The sequence below is a fragment of the Lynx rufus genome, unplaced genomic scaffold, assembly GCF_022079265.1.
Source record: "Lynx rufus isolate CCGP_SWC_20201006 ecotype Redwood Valley unplaced genomic scaffold, mLynRuf1.p SCAF_20, whole genome shotgun sequence".
Taxonomy (NCBI): Eukaryota; Metazoa; Chordata; class Mammalia; order Carnivora; family Felidae; genus Lynx; species Lynx rufus.
Window position 1 is genome coordinate 8,027,490 of NW_025814835.1, and position 26,784 is coordinate 8,054,273.

At 39.7% G+C, this 26,784-nt stretch overlaps 1 protein-coding gene across 1 annotated transcript in view; it reads left to right on the plus strand.

Moving 5' to 3' along the window:
* The window catches only part of RTTN (rotatin), a 169,158-nt gene that overhangs the window by 35,241 nt on the left and 107,133 nt on the right, over window positions 1–26,784 (plus strand). Inside the window, exons 14-22 of the mRNA XM_047086363.1 lie at window positions 1,963–2,089; window positions 11,319–11,444; window positions 12,000–12,116; window positions 12,921–13,060; window positions 15,974–16,145; window positions 17,770–17,869; window positions 20,396–20,484; window positions 21,079–21,196; window positions 26,046–26,142. Of these exons, the coding sequence (XP_046942319.1) occupies window positions 1,963–2,089; window positions 11,319–11,444; window positions 12,000–12,116; window positions 12,921–13,060; window positions 15,974–16,145; window positions 17,770–17,869; window positions 20,396–20,484; window positions 21,079–21,196; window positions 26,046–26,142 (1,086 nt within the window). The remainder of the gene's footprint in view (window positions 1–1,962; window positions 2,090–11,318; window positions 11,445–11,999; window positions 12,117–12,920; window positions 13,061–15,973; window positions 16,146–17,769; window positions 17,870–20,395; window positions 20,485–21,078; window positions 21,197–26,045; window positions 26,143–26,784) is intronic.

The following is a 26,784-nucleotide window of genomic DNA, read 5'->3' on the forward strand; positions in this document are numbered from 1 at the left end:
TGGTGTCCATCCAAACCAAGTATTCAAGCATATGTGTTTATTTGTCTCTAAAGTTTTGATTAATAACTTAAAATGAGGGTTTTTAAATGTAAGTTTCATTGCTTCCTACTGTTTTCCTGTATGGATTTTTAGAATGCGTCATGCACTGTTTAATTTATTTTGAAGACATTGGAGCAGATTCCTATTTAGAATTTAGGGTCTTCATTGCTTTTGGAAGGAGTAAATTCCATGATGATAAATATTGATTATCCATGATGATAAATATTGATTAAGTATGGGATTTATTTATTTATTTATTACCTCACATAGTCACTATGTGTGTGTGTGTGTGTGTGTGTGTGGTAAGAACATTTAAGATCTGTTTTCTTAACAAGTATCAAGGATACAATACAGTATTATTAACTCTAGTCCTCATAGAGTACATTAGATCTCCAGAATGTATTCATTCTGAATAACTGAAACTTTGTACCTTTTGAACAACATCTCCCTATTTCTCCTATTCCTCAGTCCCTGGTCACCACCATTCTACTCTCTGCTTCTATGAGTTTGACTTCTTTAGATTACACACGTAAATGAGATTATGCCATGTATTTGCCTTTTCTGTACCTGGCTTAAGTTACTTAGCCTAATGGACTCCTGCTTCATCTGTGTTGTCACAAATGATAGGATTTCCTTTTTTTTTTTTTAAGGTTGAATAATGTTCCATTGTATATATACACCACATTTTCTTTACTTGTGTATCCATTAATGGACACTTGAGTTGTTTCCATATATGGTTACCCTTGAACGATACAGGTTTGAACTGCGAGGGTAATGCAGATTTTTTTCTTTTTTCTTTTTTTTTAAATGTTTTATTTATTCTTGAGAGAGAGAGAGAGAGAGAGAGAGAGAGAGAGACAGAGCATGAGTGAGGAAGGGGCAGAGAGAGAGGGAGACACAGAATCTGAAGCAGACTCCAGGCTCCGAGCTGTGAGCACAGAGCCTGACGTGGGGCTCGGACTCACAAGCTGTGAGATCATGACCTGAGCCGAAGTCGGATGCTTAACCGACTGAGCCACCCAGGTGCCCCAGATTTTTTTCAATAAATATGTGTATACTACTGTAAATGTCTTTTCCCTTATGATTGTTCAAACTTTTTTTCCTCTAGCTTAGTTTATTATAATAGAGTACAATGTATAATGCATATAACGTACAAAATATGTATTATTGGCTGTTAAAATTATTGGGAAGGTTTCTGGTCAACAGTAAGCTATTAGTAGTTAAGTTTTTGGGGAGTCAGAAGTTATGCATGGATTTTTTACTGCATAGAGGTTGGTGCCCCTAACCCTTGTGTTGTTCAGAGGTCGACTGTATTGGCTGTTTATGAGTAATACCTAGGATGAACATGGGAGAACAGATATTTCTTTGCGATACTGATTTCATTTCCTTTGGAATCATAATGAAAAGTGGGATTGATGGATCATATAGTAGTTCTATTTTTAAATTTGAGGAAACACTGTACTGTTTTCCATAATGGCTGTATCAGTTTACATTCCAAATATGGGTTTTTAAAGACTTGTATGGGTACTTAAAAAAAAATATTTTTTGATATTTATTTTTGAGAGAGAGAAAGACAGAACATGAGCAGAGGAGGAGCAGAGAGAGGGAGACACAATCTGAAGCAGACTCTGAGGTGTCAGCACAGGGCCTGATGTGGGGCTTGAACTCACGAACCGTGAGATCACAACCTGAGCTGAAGTCGGACGCTTAACCAATTGAGCCACCCAGGCACCCCTTGGGTACTTTTTAGGAGAATATTTTCTGCCTTGAAACAAGTGCTTGGATAGATATTAATATTGGGTTAGTTAAATAAGATCCCACTTGGAGGAACTGGAGTAGGAAGAAACCCTTTCCAATATTCTTTTCAATCTCTTTAGTAACTTGCTTACCTTAGATGTCTTGGATGTTTTACCTTTTTACCAGCTGGAAATCTGCACAGGCCAGTCCATTACTTCAAGGAGAAAGTCAGAAGGTGTTTCTTCGAATGTTATCTCACCCATTACTGCAAGTGAAAGTTGAAACTTACAACTGCTGTTTGGAAATTATTAAGGTGGGTTTTTTGGGTTTTGTTTTGTTTTTGGTGGGGAGAGCAAATAGTGGGTTTTCTTCCTTCCTCTCTTTCTTTCTTTCTTTTTCTTTTTTAAATAGCATTTTATTTTCCTTTTAAAGTAGGCTCCATGCCCAATGTGAGGCTTGAACTTATAACCCTGATATCAAGGGTCGCATGTTCTATCTGCTGAGCCAGCTGGGCGCCATTGGGTTCTCTTACTAAAAATCTAAAATTAGGGAGGCGCCTGGATGGCTCAGTTGGTTAAACATCCGGCTTCAGCTCAGATCATGGTCTCGCAATTTGTGAGTTTGAGCCCAGCGCCGGGCTCTGTGCTGACAGCTCAGAGCCTGGAGGCAGCTTCAGATTCTGTGTCTCCCTCTGTCTCTGCTCCTCCTCTGTTTGCACTCTGTGTCTCTCTGAAAAATAAATAAACATTAAAAAAAGCCAAAACTCTAAAATTAGGGACGCCTGGGTGGCTCAGCCGCTTAATCCTCCAACTCTTGATTTTGGCTCCAGTCATGATCTTACAGTTTTTGAGTTTGAACCCCACACCGTGCTCCACACTGACAGTGTGGAGCCTTCTTGGGATTCTCAATCTTTCTCCCTCTCTCTGCCCCTCCCCCACTCCCTTTTTCTCTCTCTTCTCTGTCAAAAATGAATTAAAAAACTAAACAACTCTGTAGAAAAAGTATTTGATAAAATACAGCACCCTTTCTTGATAAAAGCCCTCAAGAAAGTAGGGATAGAAGGATTGTACCTCCAGATCATAAAGGCCATTTATTAAAGACCTACCACTAATATCATCCTCAATGGGGGAAAACCGAGAGCTTTCCCCTTAAGGTCGGGAACATGACAAAGATGTTCCCTCTCACCACTGTTATTCAAGTAGTGGTGAATAGGGCTGGAAGCCCTAGCCTCAGCAATCAGATAACACAAAGAAATAAAAGGCATCCATATTGGCAAGGAGAAAGTCAACCTTTAGCTCTGCAGACGACCTGATACTCTGTGTGGAAAACCCAAAGACTTCACTAAAAAACTGCTAGAACTGATACATGAATTCAGCAAGTCGCAGGATATAAAATCAATGCATAGAAATTGGTTGCATTTCTATACACCAATAATGAAGCAGCACAAAGAGAAATCAAGGAATTGATCCCATTTACAATTGTACCAAAACCCATAAAATACCTAGGAATAAACCAAGCCAAAGAGGTGAAAAATCTATATATTGAAACTCTAGAAAGCTTATGAAAGAAATTGAAGAAGACACACACAAAAAAATGGAAAAATATTCCATGCTCCTGGATTGGAAGAACAAATATTGTTAAAATGTCGATACTACCCAAAGCAATCTACATATTCGGTGTAATCCCTATTAAAATAACACCAGCATTCTTCACAGAGCTAGAACAAACAATCCTAAAATTTGTCTGGAACCAGAAGAGACCCCAAATAGCCAAAGCATTCCTGAAAAAGAAAACCAAAGCTGTAGGCATCACAATTCCAGACTTCAAAGAGGTAATCATCAAGACGGTATAATAATGGCACAAAAACAGATCAATGGAACAGAATAGAGAACCCAGAAATGGACCCACAAATGTATGACCAACTAATCTTTGACAAAGCAGGAAAGAATATCCAATGGAAAAAAGATGGTCTCCTCAGCAAATGGTGTCGGGAAAACTGGACAGCGACATGCAGAATGAACTTGGACCACTTTCTGATACCATACACAAAAATAAAGTCAAAATGGATGAAAGACTTAAATGTAAGGAAACCAACAAAATCCTGGAGGAGAAAACAAGCTACTTTGACCCCTTTGACCTTGGCCGCAGCAACTTCTTAACATGTCTCTGGAGGCAAGGGAAATAAAAGCAAAAATGAAATATTGGGACCTTGTCAAGTTTAAAAGCAAAGCGAAGGAAACAATCAGCAAAACTAGAAGGCAACCAATGGAATGGAATTTGCAAATGATATATCAGATAAAGGGTTAGTATCCAAAATCTATAAAGAACTTATTAAACTCAACACCCAAAAAACAATCCAGTGAAGAAATGGGCAAAAGCATATATAGACACTTTTCCAAAGAAGAAATCCAGATGGCTAATAGACATATGAAAAGATGCTCAACATCACTCATCATCAGGGAAATATGAATCAAAACCACCATTAGATACCATCCTACAGTCATCAGAATGGCTGAAATTAACCACTCAGGCAACAACAGATATTGGTGAGGATGCAGAGAAAAAAGGATCTCTTTTGCACTGCTGGTGGGAATGCAAACTGGTGCAGCCTCTCTGGAAAGAACAGTAGAGGTTCTTCAAAATATTAAAAATAGAACTACCCTACGACCCAGCAATTGCACTACTAGGTAGTTACACAAGGGATACAGGTGTGCTGTTTGAAAGGGCACATGCACCCCAATGTTTATAGCAGCACTGTTGACAATAGCCAAAGTATGGAAAGAGCCCAAATGTCCATCAATGGATGAATGGATAAAGAAGATATGGTATATATGTACAATGGAGTATTGTCAATCAAAAAGAATGAAATCTTGCCATTTGCAACTATGTGGATGGAACTGGAGGGTATTATGCTAAGCAAAATTAGAGAAAGATAAGTATCATATGACTTCACTCATATGAGGAATTTAAGATACTAAACAGATGTACATAAGGAAAGGGAAGCAAAAATAATATGAAAACAGAGTGGGACAAAACATAAGAGATTCTTAAATATAGAAAAGAAACAGGGTTGCTGGAGAGGTTGTGGGAGGGAGGATGGGCTAAATGGGTAAGGGGCATTAAGGAATTTACTCCTGAACTCGTTGCACTATATGCTACCTAACTTGGATGTAAATTAAACAGTAAATAAATTAATTAAAAAGACATTTATGTTGTGTTAATGATGGAAGTATTGTAAGAAAATGATTTCTATCATGTGTTCAAAAGTGATTTCTTTGGTTAGGAAAAAAATTAGGTTATTTGGCTTAAATGTTTTAGTGTTAGCTATAGTACTATTTTTCTTTTGAAGAAAATACTTTCATTTTTAAGTTATAAAATATTTCAGCATAGAGTAGTACATAAAATATTAACTATTTCAATATTGCAAAGAACGTTGTACATAGATCAGTACTGAAAGATACATGTTACTGTGTACTCTTGAAAATGTACTTTTATATTCATCATTCTTGTAAATACTAACTGGATAAAACAAATGTTTACATTTTGCCAGTTTTGCTTCTAACCCTCTTTTATTCAGAGAAATAAAAATATTAGTTATAACTGAAGCTTCTTTCCTTTTTCCTCTTCTTTCATCCACCAAGACAACCACTCTTACATAATTGGTGTTTGTCCATATATATATTTGTACTATGTATGTATGTCTTTATAAATAATGTATGCAATTGTTTTTTCTGCTTAAAAAAGTATATAATTTCATAGTGTACATATGTTTTTGCTGCCTTATGGCTTTCATTTAATGGTAGGACTCAGATCTTACCAATTCATTCTTCTTAACTGCTCTTTAGATTGAAAACACTTTTTATTGATACATATTTAGGTTCAGTCTACTTTTTACTGAAATATTTTTTTCAGTATTTTCATTGACAGTCTGTAACTGTTAGTACATGTGTTTGAAAATGCCTTGATTTTACCTTATTCCTGAATGATAGTTTAGGTGGATAGAGAACTATATAGGTCTATTGCTGTTTTTCCGTAGCACTTTGCCAATAGGCTTTGTTTGGCTTCTATCATTGTTGAGAAGTCTGCTATCAGTTAAATTATAATTTTCTTTTTTTGTTGTTTACTTGTTTTTAAGATCTTTTCCTTGTCTCCGGTATTCTACAGTTTCATTACAGTGTGTCTTTGTGTACATTTTTTATTTATCTTGTTTATCACTCTTTAGAATAAAGACTCATATCTACCTTCATTTCTGGATAATTCTTAATCACTGCTGTTTCCTTATCCTTATTGTTCTCTCCAAGTAGAACTCTCATTAGATCTAGGTAGACCTCATTTTACTCTTTGTGTCTTTTAAGTCCTCTTTCCCATTTTCTGTGTCTTGTTTTGATTTGGTTGGCTGGGATTCCTCAGTGCAGTCATTCAGGATGCTAATTCTTTCCTCACCCATGTCTAATTTGCTTTTTAAAATTTGTAGTAAAATATACATGACACAAAATTTACCATTTAATCATTTATAAGTGTACAGTTAAGAGTCATCAAGTACAGGGGCGCCTGGGTGGCGCAGTCGGTTAAGCGTCCGACTTCAGCCAGGTCACGATCTCGCGGTCCGTGAGTTCGAGCCCCGCGTCGGGCTCTGGGCTGATGGCTCAGAGCCTGGAGCCTGCTTCCGATTCTGTGTCTCCCTCTCTCTCTGCCCCTCCCCCGTTCATGCTCTGTCTCTCTCTGTCCCAAAAATAAATAAACGTTGAAAAAAAAAATTTTTAAAAAAAAATTAAAAAAAAAATAAAAAAAATAAAAAAAAAAAGAGTCATCAAGTACATTCACATTGTTGTGCAACTGTCATCATTACCCATCTCCAAAACTTAACTTCCCAAATTGAAAGTCTGTACCCATTAAACAATAACTCCCCACTCTCCCTCCCCCCGGCTCCTGGTAGCCAACATTCTGCTTTCTGTCTGAATGAGACTGCACTAGGTACCTCATATAAGTGGAATCAGTGTTTGCCTTTTTGTGTCTGGTTTGTTTGTTTTTTTTTTTTTTTTGAACTTAGCATGATGTCTTCAAGGTTCATTTATGTTACAGCATATATCAGAATTGCATTCCTTTTTAAAGGCTATATAATACTCTGTTGCATGTAAATACCACATTTGTTGACGTGCCACCCTCTGTTCAAGGAGATTTGGGTTGTTTCCCTCTTTTGGCTATTGTGAACAGTGCTTCTTTGAACATGGGCATACAGATATCTGTTTGAGTCCCTGCTTTTATTTCTTTTGAGTGTATATCCAGAAGTAGAATTACTGGATCATATGGTAGTTCTGTTTTTAATTTTTTGAGGACCTGCCATGCTGTTTTCCATTGTGGCTGCACCATTATACATCCCTACCAGTAGTGCATAACGCTTCCAGTTTCTCTTCATGGTCCCTAACAGTTGTTATTTTTCTGTTTTTTTCTTTTTTAAAATATATATTTTTGAAAGTTTATTTATTTTGAGAGAGAGAAAGCATGCATGTGCGTGTGGGCGAGGGCCAGAGAGAGAGGAAGAGGAAATCCCAGGCAGGCTCCACGCTCAGTGTGTGAAGCCGGACACAGGGCTTGATCCTATGAACCGAGAGATCATAACACAAGCCAAAATCAAGAGTCCAAGGTTTGGATGCTTAACTGACTGAGCCACCCAAGCAAAGTGCCCTTGTTTTTTCTTTCTTATAAATAACATCCATCTTTAACTCATCATTGTTGCTTTTAATTTATTCATCGTTTTAGATTTTGCTTATTCCATTTTTCATTACTATACTTTTTTTAAAATATTTTTTTAATGTTTGTTTATTTTTGAGAGATACAGTACAAGCAGGTGAGGGGCAGAGAAGGAGGGGGACAGAGGACCCGAAGCAGCCATTACACTGATAGCACAGAGTCTCATGGGGGGCTTGAACTCAGGAACCGTGAGATCATGACCTGAGCTGAAGTTGGAGGCTCAACTAACTGAACCACCCAGGCACCCCTCTTTGCTTCTTTTTTTAACTCATTCTTTTCACAATAGTCTTTCATTTTCTTCTTTTGTTTCTTTGAAAATTTTAAACATACTAATTTTATAATCTTATTTACATCATCTATTACATCGAATGCTTTCATTTATTATGGCTATTGGATCTCTTTTATGTTGTTGTTTTCAGCCAACCCGTGATGTGATTTTTGATTGTAAGGTTATCTTTGGCAGGTAGTTTATACTTGGGGAATCTTATATTCTGTAGACAGTGGTTTTATAATTACTTCTGCCTTGTTTCCATGGATTTGACAGAGTTGATAAGTACCATAGCCTGGAGGGGCTTGTTAGGAAGTTATATCTTCATTTAATATGTTGAAATATTCCTCAAAAGAACCAGTTGAGAGGGAAAGGTAGAGGGTGACAAGTGGCTAATTAGGAGAAGCTAGTGCCTTTGAAAGTTGAAGGCATTGGGATCTAGAATATTGATAGCTAACTGAACTTAGGTGGGCTTAGGTGTAGCAGCAAGTTGAATTGTATATTCTCTTTGAGATTGAGAGTAAGTGGTATTTGCAATGTGTTTGAAATGACTGATATGAGTAGAAGTTTGATATAATCAAATAGAAGGATTTGGGGGTTGCAATGAGAGCCCAGTTGATTGTCTTAATAATCTTGTAAGTGAAACGAATCTTCTTTGCATAGTTATCTTTGGCTAGCTGTTTGTGGTTTTGGAGAATGTGGAGCATTGTGGTTTTTCCTTGAGGATGGGAGGGAAGGCCTTTGGTGAAAGTAAGCTGAGTAGCTGAAGTGATAGCCCATAGAATCAGAGGAAGTAAAGGCCAGAGGGAAGGAAGTAGTTAGGATTATACACTGGAGGTCACGGGAAATAGTATGTTACAAAGTGTTAAGCAAGGTAGAAACCTGTATTTGTGATTTTAGAAGGAAAACAAGTGAAAGGTAAGTTGAAGTGCTCTGAGATATCGGGCAGGTAATGTTATTGAGATGAGGAGGTCAAGAAGCTGAGCTCCATATGCGTGGGATAGTTCTTACACTCAGAAATTTAGAATAGTGGAATTGGCTTTGATGTTCAGATATTTGAAATGGACTTTAAATAATTCCTTGAAATGCCTTGCCAACCATTATAAAGCTTTGAATTTTATTCTAAATACAGTGAGAAGCTATGAATGATTTTATGCAGGAAATTGATTTGATCTGATTACCTTTTTTAAAAAGATCACTCTTCCTATTGTGTGGAGAATCAATTGTCAGGGATCAAGAGTGGAAGCCAAAAGGCCAATTCCACTGTAGTGGCCCCAGTGAGATACGATGATGTGGTGGAGATGCTGGGAAGAAAATGAATTCAGGATACATAATGGATGTAAAGCTGGTTGGTCTACTGGTAATGGGAGTAGGGTATAGAAAGCATCAAGGAGGAGTTCTGGGGTTTGGGATTTAGTAATTGGATTGATCATATTGTCCCCAGTGTTGGATTGTGGGTTGGATAGAATTATTTTGAATGTGTTAAATTTGAGATGCCTTTTTACATGTAAGTGGAGATGCTAAGTAGATGGTTGAATATAATAATAATGCCAGTTATATGATGGTGGCAATAATAGTGATAACAACTAACATTTATTCTGTATATCAGGTACTTTTATAAATGTATTCCCTACTTTAATCTTCATAACACTATAAAGTATGTATTCTCTCTTGAAAAAACAGAGATGCTATGAACTTGTCCAAGGTTTAGAAGTAGTAAAACTGGACTTTGAACCCGGACAGTCTGACTCCTAAACTCTATTCTTAAGCTTTGCACCAAACTGTCTTCTGGAGTGTGGAGCCCAGACTAGCTGTAAAATTTTGAGTCATCAGCACAGAGATGGTGCTGAAAGCCACAAGGCCAAGTTGGGTCATCTGGTGAGAGACTGGGGAGAGGCCATCTAGGGTCTAACCAGATGGAAGGTGGGCACAGCAGGAGCCAGCAACAGAAATATAGAAGTGTCTGAGAGGAGAGGGGAGTATGGTATCCTGAGCAGAGTCAAATGACAACAGAGATGAACGCATTGGGTTCAGTGTCACGAAGTTGACAGGAGGCTTCTGTGGGGTGATGGGGCCTGAGGTCCTGCTGGTGTGGGTGGAGGACAACCTGGAAGTGAGCACGTAGAGGCCTAGGACTTGTGCTGTGTTGCAATGGAGAGCTGGAAGATGGACTGGTAGCAGCAGGGGCATATTAGATCCGGGGACCCTTACAGCATGTGACAGAGTCACAGGACTAACCCTGGAAGAAGAGGAAGTAAAGGTGCTGGAGAAGAAGACACAGGTGCAGGAACTGTGCAGGAACACAGGTACAGGAACAGGTGTTAGGAGGACAGCTAGGATGCAGGTTACGGGCAGGATTGGTCTTGGATGGGATTCTAGTGCTTTTTTGTTTGGCATAAAGACCAGTGTAGGTAAGTTGATGTGTATTTAGTGATGAGAGGTGTTTCATTAAGGATTGCGTCTTATTCCCATTAAAAAACTGAAGGTCAGGGGCGCCTGGGTGGCGCAGTCGGTTAAGCGTCCGACTTCAGCCAGGTCACGATCTCGCGGTCCGTGAGTTCGAGCCCCGCATCAGGCTCTGGGCTGATGGCTCAGAGCCTGGAGCCTGTTTCCGATTCTGTGTCTCCTTCTCTCTCTGCCCCTCCCCCATTCATGCTCTGTCTCTCTCTGTCCCTAAAATAAAATAAAAAAAAAAAAAAAAAAAAGAAACTGAAGGTCAGAGAGTTTAAGTGTTTTGAGGAAGTAAGTGACAGAGCTTTTCTTAAACCATAAGCCAAGGCTATGCTCTTTCAAAAGCTCAGAATATACAGTTGCTGTCTGGCATGAAGTTAAAATCTAAAGAGAAAAAATATGTATAAATACGTGTGTGTATATGTACGTATGTGTATGTATAACTTTTTGACCTCTGAATTATTGGTAGTGGTTAGGAAGCAGAATTTTGCAGAGCAAAGAAAATTTCATTTCTGAGAGTCACTGTGGATTTTATGTTTACCTTTTTATATTGTATTTAAATTCTGTTAATATTTCAGGGAGCTTTTTCCCCCTCTGCCATCTTAGGCAGTCCCTAAGAAAATAGTGTTCTCTAGCTCCGATTGAGAAAAGAATTTGTGATAATGAGTCGGAGAGACAGTACGCAGTCAGTACTTGTATTCAGTGATGTATTATCAATATATTGATGATAAATATCCTGCATATATGTGGTCCTCCCTTTCCCCCAAAACTTCAAGTCTGTTTTCATTTGAATTTTGTTTTTCTTCCTCAAACCTCAGTAAGCAAAATATAAACACCCTGGGATAAGTTTGTTATGTTATTTTTTTTATGTTTATCATTATGAAAACTGCTTGTTGGCAGAGAGTAACATAACACGCGTATCATGTAGACTCAAAAGCTCAGGCAAGAGAACTTTTTTTCATCCTCTATTAGGTAAAAGAAAAGTTTCAATGAAGTGAAAAAGTGTCAACAGAAGAAAGAGGAGTCCTTTGGAGAATTAGTGTCACTGAATTTTTTTAAAACTATTTTACAGGAATGTTTAGGTGTCCATAATGTCACTAAGCCTGTGTCTTCACTTTGTAATGGAATTCATTTTCTACTTCACCCGAAAGTTCTGTATGAAATCTCTGCATTTGGCATTCAGGAACCCAAAAATGAGGTATGGCCATGTTAAGAGTATATGCAAAAGACAAATATAATTATATTTGGTTAAATGAAGATAATATTGTAATATAAGTAGATAGTGTGATGAGAAGCTGAGAAGAAACTTGCTTTTGATGTATGGGTTTAGTTGCGGTGTTATTTACATAAAAAGAAATGTTAAGGAAAATGTGAGAGTCAAAATATAGGACATACTTGTTCTCAAAGAATTCAGATGAAGCTGTTTATGTTTTTCATGTAGGCTACGACTGTACAGTAGTTATGGCAAGCAGGTTGTAGTATGAGGGAACATTGTATTGAATGGAAAAATATACCTTAAATGTAAAACAAAAACAACAACAAAAAACAAAACCACAAGGAAATCCTTATCGTTAGGGAGGAAGACGGGTTGAGACCAGAATGTAAGGTGAAGCTGCGGAATGTGAACATTTGAAGGAAGGGAGGTTAATTGGAGCACCTTCCCAGATTTTGCACAGAGTTACGGGCACATACGGTGACTTAGCGGGAGACCTCACTTCGTCGGGTTCTTTGATCGTGTCGTCTCGTCGGGCAGGTGAACGCCGCTGCCAAGGCCATTCTGATGTATCTGCTGCAGGGACGACTGATGATGACAGCGGTGACCTGGAGCAAGTTTATTGAGTCTCTGTGTCCTGTCATTCCCGTGCTGCAGGTACTCGGAGCGATTCCCCACTTCCCGTCCCGTTTGTCTGGCGTCGAGTGTGACTGACGGAAGCACGTGCACACAGCAGAGCTGTCACGTGGCGAGGGAGATGGGGGGGTGGGGCGAGCAGGGCGCGGTGGTAGCTCCTTTGCGCGCGTGCACTTCACGTACCCGGGCGGGGGGGGGGGGGTGAGAAGCGAGGAGCAGGCGTGTGGCACGGACCGAAGCCCGGAACTCGGCCTTCCGTGGAGGCTGTCGGGCAAGGCTCGCGGGGCTTTTGAAGCACGTGGTATGTTTTTGAAACTTGCCTGGTGAATTCCATCCCTGTACGTACGGGACTTCGATTAACAGGTTCTGGGGAACAGGCTTTTCCGGCACTCGCGCTGGGTGATGGAGGGGGAGGAGCGAGGGGGTTGGGGTCCCCCCACCCGGAGTTCCCCTACCCCCCCACGCCACCCCGCTGTCTGTGGGTGGGAAAGTGGATGGGCAGCGCCATTCTGGGAACGGGCCTTGCGGAGAGGGGCCCCTTCGTGTCTGCCTCCTCCGCGGGAGGTGCCACAGTCAGGGCCTTGGAAAATAGAAGAATTGGCGGGCGTCGGGGGAGTTGGCATATTTTCCTGAAGTTCCGCAGTGTTATTTTTAAGCGCAGCTTTATGTAAGCCTCTCACCTCATTCTGCCAAGTGACCCTTCGGCCGAACTGAAAGAAGTCCGGGGGCTGCTCGACGGGCCTACGCAGTTCTTCTTTCCAAGTTAAAAAGTCGAGCGGCATGTGTCCAGCAAACGGTCACTTCCCTTTCTCCGAAATCCGTTAGGGCTACGCGGACACCGAAGAGCCTCTGGGAAAATGCGTCCTCCTCCTGAGCAGAGCGAGCCCCGAGGCGGACGAGGGGGCTCTTCCCGGCACCGCGCACCTGAGGGCCCTGCTGCGGCTCCTGCTCGTGAAGAAGCCGCCGTGAGTACAGCCGTGCGCTCCCGGACTGCGCCTGCGCCGAGAGCGGGGACGGCGGGGGGGGGGTGGGGGGGGGCCTCGGTGTTGCGTCCTTCTGACGCAGGGTAGAACCAACGAAGGTAAAAGGAAGGGAAGCTGCGTTCCCCGAGCGTCCGCAGAGGCAGCCAGCCTCACTGTGGGACCGGTCCGGGTTCCGGCGCCGCCAAGTGCCGTTGCTGGGGCTGTGGGCTGACGGTGAGCCGCGGGGACGCGCGCGCGGCGTCTCCTCAGGAACCGGCACCCTCCTTTGCTCCACGGTCGGTCGTTGTGAAAAGCAGGCCTTGGTCAAAGGGTAGCGGGCCGGTTGACCGAACACCAGAGTAAGCAGGCGTTTGTCGTCGTCTTTGGGAAGCTGGAAAAGTGTTCTTTTCTCCACCAGTAGTGTTAAGTGCCGTTGAAACGAAACGAGAAGAAGAAAAATGCACTGTCGTCTCGCCCTCTCTGTCAGTGCCCCGTGGATCTTTCTGTTGCTGTTTAGGTAACAGGGGTTAGGTTTTCCCTCACTGAGAAGAGGTCAAGGCTTACAGAGTCGGTTGAAAGGCTGGGAGGGCCAGATGTCCTTTTGACGGTGGATGATTTTGCTTCACTCAAACCTCCGTCCCGATAATACAGGAGCTTATTTGTAAGCAGATGATCAGACTGAAAACACCGGAAGTAGGTGGCTATCGTCTAACGCGCTCAGACAACGCAGGGAGGGAAATCAAGAGAAGAGACAGTAGCGCCTTACAGCCTAGACATGAAGTTCGGTAGAGTTAAGTGATGCAGGCAGAGGGCGAGCTGAGCTGTGCTCCGCAGGGACCGGCCTCCACGGGGCTGGGGGTGCCTTTATTAAGGTGCTACTGTAGTACGCCACACCCCCAGATTTGGTGGTTTCACACAACAGAAGTTTGTTTCCCGTGCACCTTCGGAGGCCCGTAGTCCCCGGGTAAACAAAGACTGACTTAATCAGGCAGGACATTCCGAGCACTTAGAAATCCCCTCCCCGGAGCCCACCGCCAGCCCAGACCGCTCTCCCAGTAAGGTAATTCTCTGTCACTCGGAACTCAAAACAGTTTGAATTACATACTTGTTCTCATCTGGTCAATTCTACCCTGTCCCACCAGCCCCTAAACTCCACGTAGGCCGGAACCCTGTCCACCAGCTGGTCTTTATGTCCTTGGAACTTCATAGAGTACTTTGGACATAAATCTGCTCAAAACCTATTGGTTAAAGGAAATAAATGGAATAACTGGACTCTGGCGCCACATGCTAAACCTAAAAAGACGCTAAATTTACGTACTAGAGGAGATGCATACATATATGCTTTCCACATTCCACTCCAGCCTTCTCACTGGGAGTTGTGCCTGTCCCTAAACTGACAGCCCCAGAGTTTAATACAGATGGCATTGGCCTGGGGCGAAGGCAGCAAAGGAAGAGCTTCGTGTAGGTATCTAGCTGTTCTAACAGCATATGGTATAGGGCGAAGGTTTGCCTGACTTCCCACGCCATCTTGGAGTAAATATTAGTACTCTGAAGATGGTATCTATTAATAATCTTACTGTAAGTTTCTGCTTTCTGTTAAATTTGGCAAGTACTTATTGATGTCAACTGTGTGCCTAAGAACTGTGGCAGGTCATGGGAACGTGACCGCGCACAGCGTGAGCACGGCACTGCCCGTACAGAATTGGATGTGCAATTGGGGGGAGAGCATTTACCAGTTACACTTTATTATTAGTTGTAATGATGCAAGATGAATGTTACGATATGGGAACTTCAGGGTGACGGGACCACACACAGCAAGGTGACCCAGCCTTGGCCGCAGTAGGGAGGTCTCCCCGAGTACACAGGTCTTAACTCTTGTTTTATAAGCTATACTTAAAACCTGGAACTTGGAACTTGGATTACTCGCTTACAACTTGCCCAGTTTTTATATAGTTCAGGAACCTGTCAGAGTAGTGATAGATACCCAGTTGTCTCACTGTCTCTCAACTCAGTGTCCTTTGTCTACTTGATGGTGTTTTGTTTTTCCATTTTGTTGTCTAATGGCATGCGATATCTAGTCTTTTCTTGAAATCTCCCACCTGGCCACTGAAATGACCTTAATTCTAATCCATTCCAGATAAAACAGAATTTTGATGGGAATCACAAATATTTACATTTTCTTTTTTTTTTTTTAAGTTTATTTATTTTGACAGAGAGGGAAGGGGCAGAGAGAGGGAGAGAGGGTGAGAGAGAATCTCAAGTGGGCTCCACGCTCCTAGCACAGAGCTTCACATGGGGCTCAGTCTCACAACCCGAACCATGAGATCGTGACCTGAGCTGAGGTCAAGAATTGATCGCTTAACCGACTGAGCCACCCAGGCACCCCTGCGTTTCCTTATTTGAGAAGAATCTGTTTAACCCGTAATATAAGAATGTTTTCATATATTGTTAAGACATCACATTTTACTTATTAATGTGATTACTTTCCTGGAGGTTTGACCTAATGTTTGTCCTCTGTTCATGAGTCTGTGATAATTTTTGATTTTGAGCTAGATCACTGGACTTGGAATCAGGAGTTAGGGTTGTAATTTGCAGGTTAATGTACTGCAGTTGACTATGGTGTTGATAATGGACTGTGAAGTTGACAGTCTCAGTGAGTCTGTCTCTTCATTTGTAACTGTAACTTTATTGATTCCTTACTTCTGATGTTTATTTATAAATACAAAATTGAAAAAAATAATTGTGGTTGTACACCAAAAGTTTTAATAGAAAAGTAAAGTACCATTGTTAGTAATGTCAGTATAAGCATGGCTAATTATTGTATTGATATACAATAATGCTTTGTGATTGTAGGCTTTTAAAATTTATAGGCATTGTATATTACAAAACGTTGATTGGAACACTTTGTTTCTTTAGGGTCCGTTCACTAGCATTAAAGCTTTTAGCGTGCCATCTTACAAGGGAAGACGGGGCTCATGTAAAGCGCCCTTCAATAGATGCCAGACTTCTCTCCAGAGTTACTAATTTATTTATCGTGAAGAAACCTATTGAACTCAAATTGGATGACAGAAAAGAACTGATTATTAAGGTGAATATAACTTTTGAGTTTCTTATTTTGTGCTTACTTGCTGTATTTGTATATCACATATTTTATGTTACGTTCTTCAGTTGGTTTATGCATCTGAGAACAGGTGCTAGCTACCTTCAAGTGTGGTTATTCATGGTAGTTTGAAGTTGTCTTCTGCTTTATCTGGCTTCTGGATACATTTATTTATTGAACAAATATTTCTTGGATTTCTTCAGTGCCTACTACATGCCTGGCTTTATATCCTTTTCATTTAATATATATGCTGGAAATGCAAATTAATTAGAATAATAATTTAAATATAATATAAGGTTAACGCAGTGGAAAGAAATTCTGTGGTGACTCTTAAAAACAAATGCTACTGACGTAAAAAACTATCGGAAATTCTTCTTGTTCTTATGTTCAAAATAGCCTCTAAGCCAAAAGGAGACCATTCCCATGACAAAAGTTATCAGCCTTTTCATTGCAAGAAGAAAAAAGTAATACGGGTGGCAAAGGGACTTCTTAAATGTCATAGTAGTTCTGGGATTTTGTTGTTGACCTCCTTTCTAAATCTTTGGCTCTTTCTGTACCTCCAGAGGTGTAGCGCCCAACTCCCCATCATTAGCCAAGACTGTACCCACGCCGTCCGGGACCAGTGCAGGAGTAGATGAAGGAAGCTGTTCGTTATCATCATTGATTCATTCCTGTGCTTGATAGCTTCTCTCGTGGCTTCAAGTATACAGTCTATCAGTTTTTATTTAAGTTTAGGCTAGCCCCCCAGAGCCTGTGGTAGTATTGTACAGCTCCAGGTAATACAGTGGAGTTTTTAAATGGGGAAGCACATACAGTGTTCTTCTAACCTAAGCATCTGGGGCCAGGTGACAGCCCTCGCAGGAGGATCGTCGCCTCGACCTGCCTTGACCCCGCACCAGGTCCTGCCGGGGACTCCCTGAGCACTAACCACTGGTAGTTGCTCCTGTGCCTTGTGTGTGATACGGAGGGTGGTGGGGAGTAGGGGTTCTAGCACTGTCTTTGTGAGTCCCTGGTAGGGTGAGGAGATAGCAGTGGGTGGTGAATGGAGTGTCGTCTTTGTCCCTTCCCCTCCCCACTCACTGTTGGGTTTGCCACCTCAGACCCTGTCCTGGTACAGAGTGACTAGTGTTGGGAGTGGCTGTGTTGGAATGCTGGGCAGCAAGCCCTAGAGGGCCATGTACTTAGGGTGTGTAAGAGGCAGGAAAGGTAGGGGGCCAAGGTCTTCTAGCCGGTGGCTCTTGGGAGCCACACAGAAGCCCCCAGTCACGTGTCTGGGATCACTCTTCTCAGGTTGCTACCTATGGAAATGTCACGTAGCTTGCATGTTTTCTGTGAAGTTCTTAAGATGGCTAATGGGTTGTGAATGACTTCCTGGCAAAAACCTACCTTAGGAAGAGAGGCTTAGTTGACATGACGGCTCTTTGTTTTAGAACTTAAGTTTTCCCCGATATAGCGCATCATTGCTGCAAATTTACATCATGTGAATATATCACTTAAGTAAAGTTGATTTTGAAGCTTTTGTTCTTATGGTATAAATTATAAAATTTTATTGGACAATTTGAAGTACATGAAAACAAATTCTTTCTTTTTTTTTCTTTTTTTTGGTTTTCAGTTGGAGACTGTTGAAAAGGTATATGAAATCTTTACCTCAGATGATATCGATCTTGTCTTGAGAAAGTCAGCCGCAGAACAGTTAGCTGTGATTATGCAAGGTAATGTCTTTTAAGGAAAATGATTGCTGTACTGCTGATAGTTGACTTGAAATAGCTAACTAAGTGCAGTGGTATCAGGGGTTGCAAACTGCAGTTTTGGGGGCCAGATGCAGGCTACGGTCTTTTTTTTTTTTTTTTTTTTTCTCATAGCCCTTAAGAATGGTTTTTACTTTTTTTTTGTTTTCACTGATTTAATTTTTTTTGAGAGAGTGAGAGCGTGTGTGCATGAGCAGGGAGGGGCAGAGAGGGAGACAGAGAATCCCACGCAGGCTCTGTGCTGTTAGCACAGAGCCCATTGTGGGGCTTGAACCTGTAAACCGTGAGGTCATGACCTGAGCCAAAATGAATAGTTGGATGCTCAATTGACTGAGCTACCCAGGCACCCTGGTTTTTACATTTTTAAATAGTTATTAGAAAAAAGAAACAAAAAGAATATGTGACAAAGACAATATGTGACCAGCAACATCTACCATATTTTCTAGTTCTTTCAGAGACAGTTTGCTGATCCCTGGTCTACAGTACCATTATTTAACCTGTAGAATGTCATATGATAGAATTGTCTTCCTTCTAAGATATTGATATAATTCTAATAGTGAACCAAATGTTCCTTTCTCAATTTACCTAGTACACGATGTTTTCAGTTTGTTCTGTCTTGGGTAGAGAAATCAATCAAACAGTACTTTGTGGGTGGATAAAATAAAAATAGTGCACTGTAGCTATGTGTTTTCTTTAAAGGTTTATTTTAAAAAACAGCTAGTAAAATATACTGTTAACTTTATTTGTAGTGTTATTCCATAGGCTTCCATTCTTCCGTTTTTTTATTTTTTCCTGTATGTGATGTATATAATTATCTTTAATATTTGAGACAAATGATAATTTTTGAGACAAATGATAAGTTTGCACTTACATAAAAAGATTGTTTCTGACTCGCAACATGGGATGTGCTTAATTAATGTTCCTGCCATGACATTAGTGGAAACTGGGATGAGAGAGTAAGTTGAAAGAGCATATCCAGCAGATTTGTGGCTTTAATAACAATGATATAGACTACAGAAAATAAGGCTGTAGAAAATGTGGACAGCCTTAACTAAGAAGATCAAAAATCTCTTGTAGAGAGTGTTCTTTCAGTATTGTTAACATTCCAAAAATAAAACTTATAATTTTGGTGTACACTGTATTGGTGAGTAGTGGGAACTTTTTTTTTTTAAATGGCAGCTAAAGGTAGTTATAGTCACAGCTACTAGTTCAGTATCAATATGGGTACAGTATTTATGTTTTTCTCATTGCATATATGTATATTCTCAATGAGAGTATAGGAGAACATGATTTGTCTTGAGAGATGTTAAATACTTATAACTAATGTATAAGCAAGTAGAGCTTTTGTTGCTAGTGATAATTCTTTGTGTGTGTGTGTGTGTGTGTGTGTGTGTGTGTGTGTGTGTGTTTGCACAGGTGTTACTCTGTTTAGGCTGCTCTAATACAATACCATAGACTGGGTAGCTTATGAACAACAGAAATTTGTTTCTGACAGCTCTGGGGGCTGAAAGTGCAAGATCAAGGTGCCAGCAGATTCATTGTCTGGTGAGAGCCACCTTCTTGGTCCATAGGTAGCCGTCTTTTCCCTCTGTCCTCATAGGGAGCAGAGGCAAGGAAGCTCCCTGAGGCCTGTTTGACAAGGGCACTCATGCCATTCTTCAGTGCTCCACCATTCATGACCTAATTGCCTCCCAAAGGCCCCAATTTCTAATATCTCACTGGAGATTAGGTTTCAACGTAAGAATTTGGGGGGAACATAAACAGTACATAGCAGTGAACGTGCACGCACATACACACACACACACACACACACACACACACACACGCAGTATGTATGTTATTAAAAAAGAGTTAATGTTTTTCAGAAATACATATAGTATGTGACAATCCCTTACCCTTTATATTTGCTATTGGCAGTTTGAGATTAGAAGTCTGAGTTTGTATTTATTTACTTTTATTTTTTTAAGTCATCTCAGCACCCAGTGTGGGGCTCAAATTCAGGACTCCCAAGATCAAGAGTTGCCTGCCTGAGTCCACCAGGCGCCCCTGAAATCTGAGTGTTTATTAATAGAAAATGACCATGTTGCAAGCTATTAACATCACTTGTGGATAATTCTAAACATTTTGAGGTGATGGATTTGGAAAACAGAAGAATTGTCAATGAAACAATATGAAGAAAATAATTTGTCATGTACAAATAAAAGGATTCATTTATATACTGAAAATTCTAGTAGTTTTTAGGGTCTGAACTTATTTTTGTAATAGTTTTTGATTTCTACATTGTAGAAGTAAGTAGGATGTACTTGTTCCTTAAAAGTTTTCAAATAGTTCAGGTGTATATAGAGTAGAAGTTCAAAGTTTCATTCTCTAAAATTCAACACCATGTGTAACTATTTTTAACAGTTTGAGTTTTGGATATCTGTTCTGTATTTTTAAAACTTGAGAAAATAATTTTTAACTCTTAGTAACTTCTTTTTTTGGGGTTTACAGATATTAAAATGCATGCTGTGGTGAAAAAGTTATGCTTAATTGACAAGATAATTGAATATTTAAATGAATGTGTATGTCAGGATGGTGAGGTAAGACTGATATGTATGTATACATATTTTTACAGATTGGTATTTTTATTAATCAGATCTGAAGCTAAATTCATCTGTATTTGGATAAGTACTTGAAAATTAAATCCTGATTAATACCAAGTAACTTGTTTAGGTTTTTATTTCTAAGAGTGGGATCTCTATAAAGGAAAACTAATCTTAACTTTTTTAAAGATATGTAAGCAGAAGTATATACAAAGCTTATTTTCAGTGGAAAATAATTATTAAAAAATTTTTTTATAGTTTATTATTTTGAGAGAGCAAGCATGAGTGGGGGAAGGGCACAGAGAGAGGTGGAGAGAGAGAGGATCCCAAGCAGGCTCCGTTTTGTCAGCATGGAGCCTGATGTGGGGCTCGAACTCACGAACGAGGAGATCATGACCTGAGCTGAAGTCAGACACTTAAGTGACTGAACCACACAGGCACCCCGGAAAATAATTCTTAATATTTATTTGCATTTATGTTTGACACAATTTTGATGAAAAAGCATAAAATTTAGAGTAAGATTATAGTTTATTTTACCTCACCTTAGAATTGTTGATAATAAAATAACTGTGTTTTTTCCCCCCTGGCCAGGTTGTAGAGTGCTTGATCCAGCCGTGCCTCACGCTTTTGAGGAAGGTTCTTTGTGCTGACCCGGTCATGCGTGTGGCCCTCTCACAACAGTCTTCTCTCTTAACCCTGTTATTCAGAGGTGAGTAAAATAAGTTCTGCTAATAATGAGATCAGTCTTAAGCTTTAAGTGTTATTCTTTAAATGTAGGTAACATTTAGTTTCCATCTTGCTAACAGAATAACAACGTTTTTTAGTGAATAAGCTGCTAAAAATACTCCTCACAATGGAAAATGTTTCTTTTGTGGAAATTTCCTTGTACTCTTGTCACTGATTAGGTCTCAGAACTGAGAAAGGCTGAAGCCTCTGATTGTTCTTTGCACATTGATGTGGCTTTCATTTGGTGCTCACTTACTTGTTATCTATAGAGAGAGCTCTAGCTGCCGTCATTCCTGCCTTGTTCCAGTTCCTGTTCCCACAGTGTTAGTTTGCTTGTGCCTTTCCATCCTGACCTCCAGCGTGGCATCTGATGATGTCAATGAACTGACATTAAGAGTATACACCCAGGCCATGTGGAGTGGCAACCAGACCATCCTGAATGACTCTGAGCATGAATTTATTATATTTTATAAAGTATGATTTTTTTTAAACCCATTTTAATGTGTTTAGGTTGAAAAATTCCATGTAGTTTTGTTCTCTTTTTCTTCCTCCTGACCATTCTCAATAGAAAGCTTGGTAGCATTTTGTGCTATTTTCTTTCTTAGAAGTTCAGGCTACTGCTTTTAAATAATTCTAAAAGAGGCATCTTGATCAAATGTCTCAATATGCTTAACCTTGTTAATTATTGTAATATTTATGTTCAAAGTATTATTCGAATATAGATAAGATTGTAGTCGTTTTATTTTAGCATTTGCTTTTCTTCTAATGGCTTCTGCTTTCCAAGTGAAGGGGACACAGTTTATTTAATAATAGCATTGATCAAGGTCCAAACCAGGTGAAATTCTAAGTAGACTCAGAGTGTCTAGGCTCATACAGTCTTGAATAGTGTATACAATTTCACAAGTTTTACATAGATTGCTCTGAGGAAGAGTAGTAATTGTGGATCTTGAGTTTTCTTTAATCGTGTTATCTTCCTATTAACCTTATTCAGTAAAATTTAGTCCCTAGTTTACCTTTTCTTTTTTTTTCTTTTCAAACTTAATTCTTATTTTTATTTACTTTTTCATTTATAATTGTGATTTAAATTATTCAAGCATTCATGCACACTTACTAGATTCAAATACACTCTTCAAGGCAACATCATCTGTACCCTTTTAGTGTTAGCAATTATTCTATCTCATTGGTGTTTGTGAGAACTACTTCAGTGAGTCTCAAAATGAATTACAACGTCTCTTATAAATGGGTTTAGTTTCAGGGCAGAATTCGTTTTTTAACCAAGTACTCAACCAGGAAAATTCATTCCTCAGCAAACGTTTATCGAGTATATACTATGCGCGAGATACAATACTAGGCCTTGGGGATATGTTGATGAGTTTGGTAATTGGCCCTCTTGGAGCCTGTGGTGTAGTTGGAGACTTTGACAAATGCACAATACAGTGTAACACCACCTGTCAGTAGAATTCCTGGTGCCAGAGGGAAGTGTTCCTGAGTTGACTGAGTGGTGGGAAAACATTGGAGAATGCTTCCAGGAAACGTGGATCTAAGTTGGAATTTCAGAAATGAATAGGAGTCCAATTAGAGAGGGCTGCTTTCCAGATAAAGGGAGCCATGGTTAGGTATGAGAGAGAATGGTGTATTTGAAATGGTGGTTGGTCAAGAATGACTGGATTTTGGAGGCACGAAGGGAAAATGAGATGAGGCACAGAGGGCAGTTCATGCAGGGCCTGGTAGGTCACAGTAGACAGCACTGAGAAGCCATTTAAGATTATTAAATGGAGAAGTATGTGTTTTAGAAAGATTATTCTATCTATAGAATAGATTAGATAGTATAGATAGATATAGATAGAATAGATTCTATCTATAGAATAGATTATTCTATCTATAGAATATTCTATCGGTAGAATAGATGGAAAGGGTATAATAATTAAGTAATCTTTCAGACACATTGCTTTTAATTATAAACTTTATGTCTTGACAGAATCCTGTCTTGAATTTCAGAGTTAGAAGTTAATTTAGAACTCCTTTATTACACCATCTTACAGTGAGGAAATTGAGATCTAGAGTGATTTATCGACTTGGCCAAGGTCATAACTAGATAATGGTGGAGGCAAGAGAAGAACCGACACTTCCTTACCTTTGCTGATTTGTTTTTGTTTTAAATATATGCAGCTTATACATCCTTATTGTAAAAGTTCAAATAGTATGGAACAGTACAAACTAAAATGCTAGAAGTTTCTAAAATTTTCTTTCAGTTTCCCCAAAGAAGAATATGCTAGGTATTGTTTGGCATATACCATTTGGAATGATCTTTTCTATACACCCATGTTGTATTTTTTTTTAATTTTTTTTTTTTTAACGTTTATTTATGTTTGAGACAGAGAGAGAGACAGGGCATGAACGGGGGAGGGTCAGAGAGAGGGAGACACAGAATCTGAAACAGGCTCCAGGCTCTGAGCTGTCAGCACAGAGCCCGACGCGGGGCTCGAACTCACGGACTGCGAGATCATGACCTGAGCCGAAGTTGGCTGCTTAACTGACTGAGCCACCCAGGCGCCCCCATGTTGTATTTTTATGATATACTTAAGTATTGTGTTGCTTTTTTTCGAGTGAAAGTGTATCTTGAATATCTTTCCATGTTATTACATGTGAGACTGCCTTCTTAAAAACAAAACCAAAAAACTGCACAGTGTTTCACAGTTTCAGTTTGCCCTATTAATATTAATATTTCTCTTGAATTTTTAACTATAACAGTAATCATATTTTATGATCATCTTCTGCATACTCTGTAATTGCAACTGCTGGGTCAAAGAGATTTTACAGGAGATGGTTCAGTTCCCCTCCAGATCATTCCCACCGGTGGTGTTTAAAAGTGCCTGTTTTCCTCACAACCGTGCTTAACATCGAATATGTCTCATTTAAAAAATCTCTTTAATCTTATTGGCAAAAGTAATATCTCACTATTATTTTTTTGCTATTCTTTTTTTTAACTTTTAGGGCAGGTGATTATCTTTTTGTGTATTTATTATATATCAAATTTCTTATTCTGTAAATTCCCTATTTTTCTGTTGTATTTAATTTCCTTTTAGTGACTGGTAGAGTTTCCCTTCTATAACAAATAGAAACTGGGCACCTGGGTGGCTCAGTTGGTCAAGTGTCCGACTTCGGCTCAGGTCACGATCTCACAGTTCGTGAGTTTGAGCCCCACATTGGGCTCTGTGCTGACAGCCTGGAGCCTGGAGCCTGCTTGGGATTCTGTGTCTCCCTCTCTCTCTGCCCCTCCCCCGCTCACATTCTCTCTCTCTCTCTCTCTCTCTCTCTCTCTCTCTCTCTCTCTTTCTCTCTCGAAAATAAACATTAAAAATTTAAACGAACAAAAAACAAATAGAAACCTTGTGCCTGATTTTATGTTAAGATTTTCTTCTAAGCTTTCTATCCTTTTGATGTATTTATTATTCCGTCTTCAGCCCTAAATATTTTATGAACGTATATAAAGCTTTTCTGTTATAGCAACTGAGCTTTTCATCATGCTCTATAAGGAGAGACTTCTCCACTTCCAAATTCATAATGCTAAATAGGCTTCTATTTTTTCTGTTAACGTGTTTATAGTGTTTAAAAAATGTAGATCTTTATCTAGAATTGATTTTGATATATAGTGTAAGATAGAGATCTAAATGTATCTTTTTCGTATTGTAGGTAGTTGTATTGCAATAATTTCTTATGTTTTTGGAAATATGATAGCTCATCCTATCCCCACTGTTATGGAGTGTATACTTTATCATAAATTAAATTCTTACATGTATTTCTGTTTCTGTTCATTGCTAGTTTGTTTTAAACATTTATTTATTTTGAGAGAGCGACAGAGTGTGACTGGGGGAGGAGCAGAGAGAGGGGGAGACACAGAATCCGAAGCAGGCTCCAGGCTCCGAGCCCCATGTGGAGCTCGAACTCACCGAGAGATCATGACCCGAGCTGAAGTCGGGCGCTCCACTGACGGAGCCACCCAGGCGCCCCAGTTAGTTGCTGTTTTTAGTCATGTCAATTACATGTTGATATTTTCTTTTTCTTATAGTTAGGAAAAATGTCTTCTTTTGCAACTGATGTTTTGTTGCTACTTTCCTGGATTTGCTAGCTCTGTATTGTTGTTATTCCTGTATGATCGGTACCACCACCATACCGGTTGATTAGAATTTCATAGTTGTCAAGCACTGAGAAATCTTAACATTGAGAATGTTATAGCAGTGGAAACTGAGGCTTATTAATGCTAAAGGATTTGACCAGGACTCTTCAGTTACGTCGTGGTGCTATCCTTATGTCTTGTTAGCTCAGAACAGTTTCCTTTACCATTATCTTGTTGTAATAAATAAGACACACAAATTAAAACAACACCAACACAAAGACAGTGTTTTGAAGTCGAATGTAAGTTCTATGATTATATGTTTGTAGAAAGGGCAGAAATGATCAAATAAGGAGATCTTTGAATGAGCAGGCTTTAGCTGGAGATAAAAGACTTGGCAAACCTTCCTAGAAGCTAGATCAGTTTGCTTCTTTGAGTAACTGCAAGTTACTCGCACACAGTATGGAGTGAGTGGATCTGCAAGTGTGGTTCCTGGACCAGCCATGTGTGGGACTCACGGGCTCTAGCCCAAACCTGCAGAAGCAGAAACTCTGTTTTAACAAGCCCTCCAGATGATCCACATATGTTAGTGTATCTGGGTTAATGTTGCGTTTCTCAGAATGACATCTCTTCCCTTTGAGTTAAGATATTTTAAATTTGAAGTTCATTTTTCTAGAGGTAAAAATAGTTCATGAAGTTAATGCATCTTTATTTTTAGTTTCCCTGATATTTCATGAAGATCGTACTGTTGTGACTGAAGTCGGAGCATTATTTTGTCTTCTCTTATTTGATGAAGTATCAAGAATGGATATGTGGTGAGCTATAAGAATGTTAAAAGTTCTTTTACTCTTTTTTAAAAATTTTATTTAAAATGTTTATTTTTGAGAGAGAGACAGAGCGTGAGCAGGGAGGGGCAGAGAGAGGGAGACACAGAATCCAAGGCAGGCTCCAGGCTCTGAACCGTCAGCACAGAGCCCGACGCGGGGCTCAAACTCATGAACTGTGAGATCATGACCTTAGCCGAAGTCGGACGCTTAACGGACTGAGCCACCTAGGCGCCCTAAAAGTTTTTTACTCAATTTTAAAGTTTCTGATGCAGTCATAGCAATGCATAGAAATTTCTGAATATGAAGCTTATGCTTCCCATTTTGGTTTGAGCAAGCAGTATCAAAAAGCCCATTGGCTCAAGCATAAGAGACTCTTAAAAAATGAGAACAAACTGAGGGCTGATAGGGGGTGGGAGGGAGGGGAGGGTGGGTGATGGGTATCGAAGAGGGCATCTTTTGGGATGAGCGCTGGGTGTTGTATGGAAACCACTTTGACAGTAAACTTCATATATTTAAAAAAACAACAACAACAAAAAAAGCCCATTGGCTCAAAAAGTCCCCTGAACTCTTATTTTTTAACTACTGAGCATAAAATTTAAAAACGACTGCAGTGATTTTTGCCAATACCTT